At 47.3% G+C, this 2,349-nt stretch overlaps 1 protein-coding gene across 1 annotated transcript; it reads left to right on the top strand.

Moving 5' to 3' along the window:
- The first annotated feature begins 1,178 nt into the window (after positions 1 to 1,178).
- LOC110298868 (40S ribosomal protein S2) lies at positions 1,179 to 2,106 on the top strand. Its single transcript, XM_021168429.1, has one exon. The coding sequence runs from the start codon at positions 1,187 to 1,189 to the stop codon at positions 2,066 to 2,068; it is 882 nt and encodes a 293-aa protein (XP_021024088.1). The 5' UTR covers positions 1,179 to 1,186; the 3' UTR covers positions 2,069 to 2,106.
- Positions 2,107 to 2,349: the final 243 nt, after the last annotated feature.

The raw sequence follows: 2,349 nt of genomic DNA, 5'->3' as shown, positions 1-2,349 counted from the left end.
TAGGCTAACCCCCTCCCCCCCTTCTCAGAAGCTGCTCCTTAAGGAACATACAGCCATTATAAGGTTGGGCTTGATTTTTTAAAGACACATCAGTATGCATTCTAAGAAGGCAATTCTAGGTTCAGTCTACCTTTGTTGTGTTAGTAGGAAGACAGATAGCAAGGGTTGTTTAAATTACACATGAAAAGGCTGCCATCCACTCAAGATAGACACATTCATTCTCTGAGGAGTGGTTAGCTTCCACCCACCAAGAGCAGCTCTGTCACAAACCTTATGAATAGAGAGGGAGGAAGAACATCTATGTTTGCTCACCACTTAAGCAAAGGTATCTTGGCTTTTACTTAGCACAAAGTCTTATCTATTTAAGTCAACTATACTCTAAAATTCTTCTCATTATTGTATAGTATTTATCTTATTAATAGTCCTGCTTATTGTTGCTCTTGGATGCCAGGAAGTGCAGGTGGCCTTGTAGGTACAAGTGTCCTTGTAGACTCAGAGTCTATATTTAAAGAGGAGAATTCTTCTGCTTCCTCACCATTTCCATACAAAAATGGATCAGAGGCAGTTGTGTGCATGTATCTGGTTGGCTGTTTTCTGAATACGTGTACCAAAATTTCCTCTATTATGGTACTTGCCTTTACTAGAGTAGATTCTGGAATGTAAAATGTGTTTATAACATTGTGTGTATAATGTGTTTATAGTGCCTTTGCTTTCTGTGGACTTAGGACCATGTATAGGAAGGCTAAACAATATACATGTGCTATCTCTTTGTGCTGGAGGCTGTGTGTCCCAGACACAGAGGCCAGCAGTTGGTTCCTGTCATGGACTAGGAAGGAAGGCTCTGCTCTAGGTCTTTCTCCCTGGTTGGAGATGGCCAACTTCTCCTTGTCTCCCTTCTCATTGTCTTCCTACTATCTCTATCTGTCTCGGTGTTCCTATTTCTCTTTGCATAGGATGGTAGTTATATTGGACTAGAGACCACTCTGATGACTTCTTTTGAAGACGTCATCCCCAAACAGGGTCATATTCTAAAATGCTCAGGCTTAGGACTGCAGCAGATCTTTCCTTGGAGCACTCAGTCCAACCCACAACAGATAGCTCTCCAATGAGTAGTTGAAATGATATCAGGGCCACAGCCTGGTTACCTAGGGGTCTTGATCAGATCACTCTACCTGGAAAACACCAAATGGCGGATGACGCCGGTGCAGCGGGAGGGCCCGGAGGACCCGGGGGCCCAGGATTAGGAGGCCGCGGCGGCTTCCGCGGAGGATTCGGCAGCGGTCTTAGGGGCCGCGGTCGTGGCCGAGGCCGTGGCCGTGGTCGAGGCCGCGGGGCTCGTGGAGGTAAAGCTGAAGACAAGGAGTGGATCCCCGTCACCAAGCTGGGCCGCCTGGTTAAGGACATGAAGATCAAGTCCTTGGAGGAGATCTACCTGTTCTCCCTGCCCATTAAGGAGTCTGAGATCATTGACTTCTTCCTGGGTGCATCCCTAAAGGATGAGGTTCTGAAAATCATGCCAGTGCAGAAGCAGACTCGGGCTGGCCAGCGGACCAGGTTTAAGGCTTTCGTCGCTATTGGGGACTACAATGGTCATGTTGGTCTTGGTGTTAAGTGCTCCAAGGAGGTTGCCACTGCCATCCGAGGGGCCATCATCTTGGCCAAGCTTTCCATCGTCCCTGTGCGGAGAGGCTACTGGGGGAACAAGATTGGCAAGCCCCACACTGTTCCATGCAAGGTGACAGGCCGCTGTGGCTCTGTGCTGGTGCGTCTCATCCCTGCCCCCAGAGGCACTGGCATTGTCTCTGCTCCTGTGCCCAAGAAGCTCCTGATGATGGCCGGTATAGATGACTGCTACACTTCAGCCAGAGGCTGCACTGCCACCCTGGGCAACTTTGCTAAGGCCACCTTTGATGCCATCTCCAAGACTTATAGCTACCTGACCCCCGACCTCTGGAAAGAGACTGTCTTCACCAAGTCTCCTTATCAGGAATTCACTGATCATCTTGTGAAAACCCACACCAGAGTCTCTGTTCAGAGGACCCAGGCTCCAGCTGTGGCCACTACATAAGGATTTTGTACAAGAAAAATAAAAGAATTAAGTCTGCTACCATCCATCCCTCACAGTCCTGTTGATTCCTGTACCTTGCTGTTTTAGGTAACTGCTCACATAACTCCATACCTTCTTCAAGCATTTGTTCTCAGAGTTTAGCATGCCTAACCCAGACCAGATGAATTAATGAATGAATGAATGATTAACATTACAACACACTCATCTATCAACCTATGCCATCATTTGTCTTCCTGATTATACAACTCAATCTAAAGGAATCTAGGCTTAGGCTTATAAAA

Source organism: Mus caroli, chromosome 1 (genome assembly GCF_900094665.2).
Source record: "Mus caroli chromosome 1, CAROLI_EIJ_v1.1, whole genome shotgun sequence".
Lineage (NCBI taxonomy): Eukaryota > Metazoa > Chordata > Mammalia > Rodentia > Muridae > Mus > Mus caroli.
This window is presented reverse-complemented; position numbering and strand designations above follow the sequence as displayed.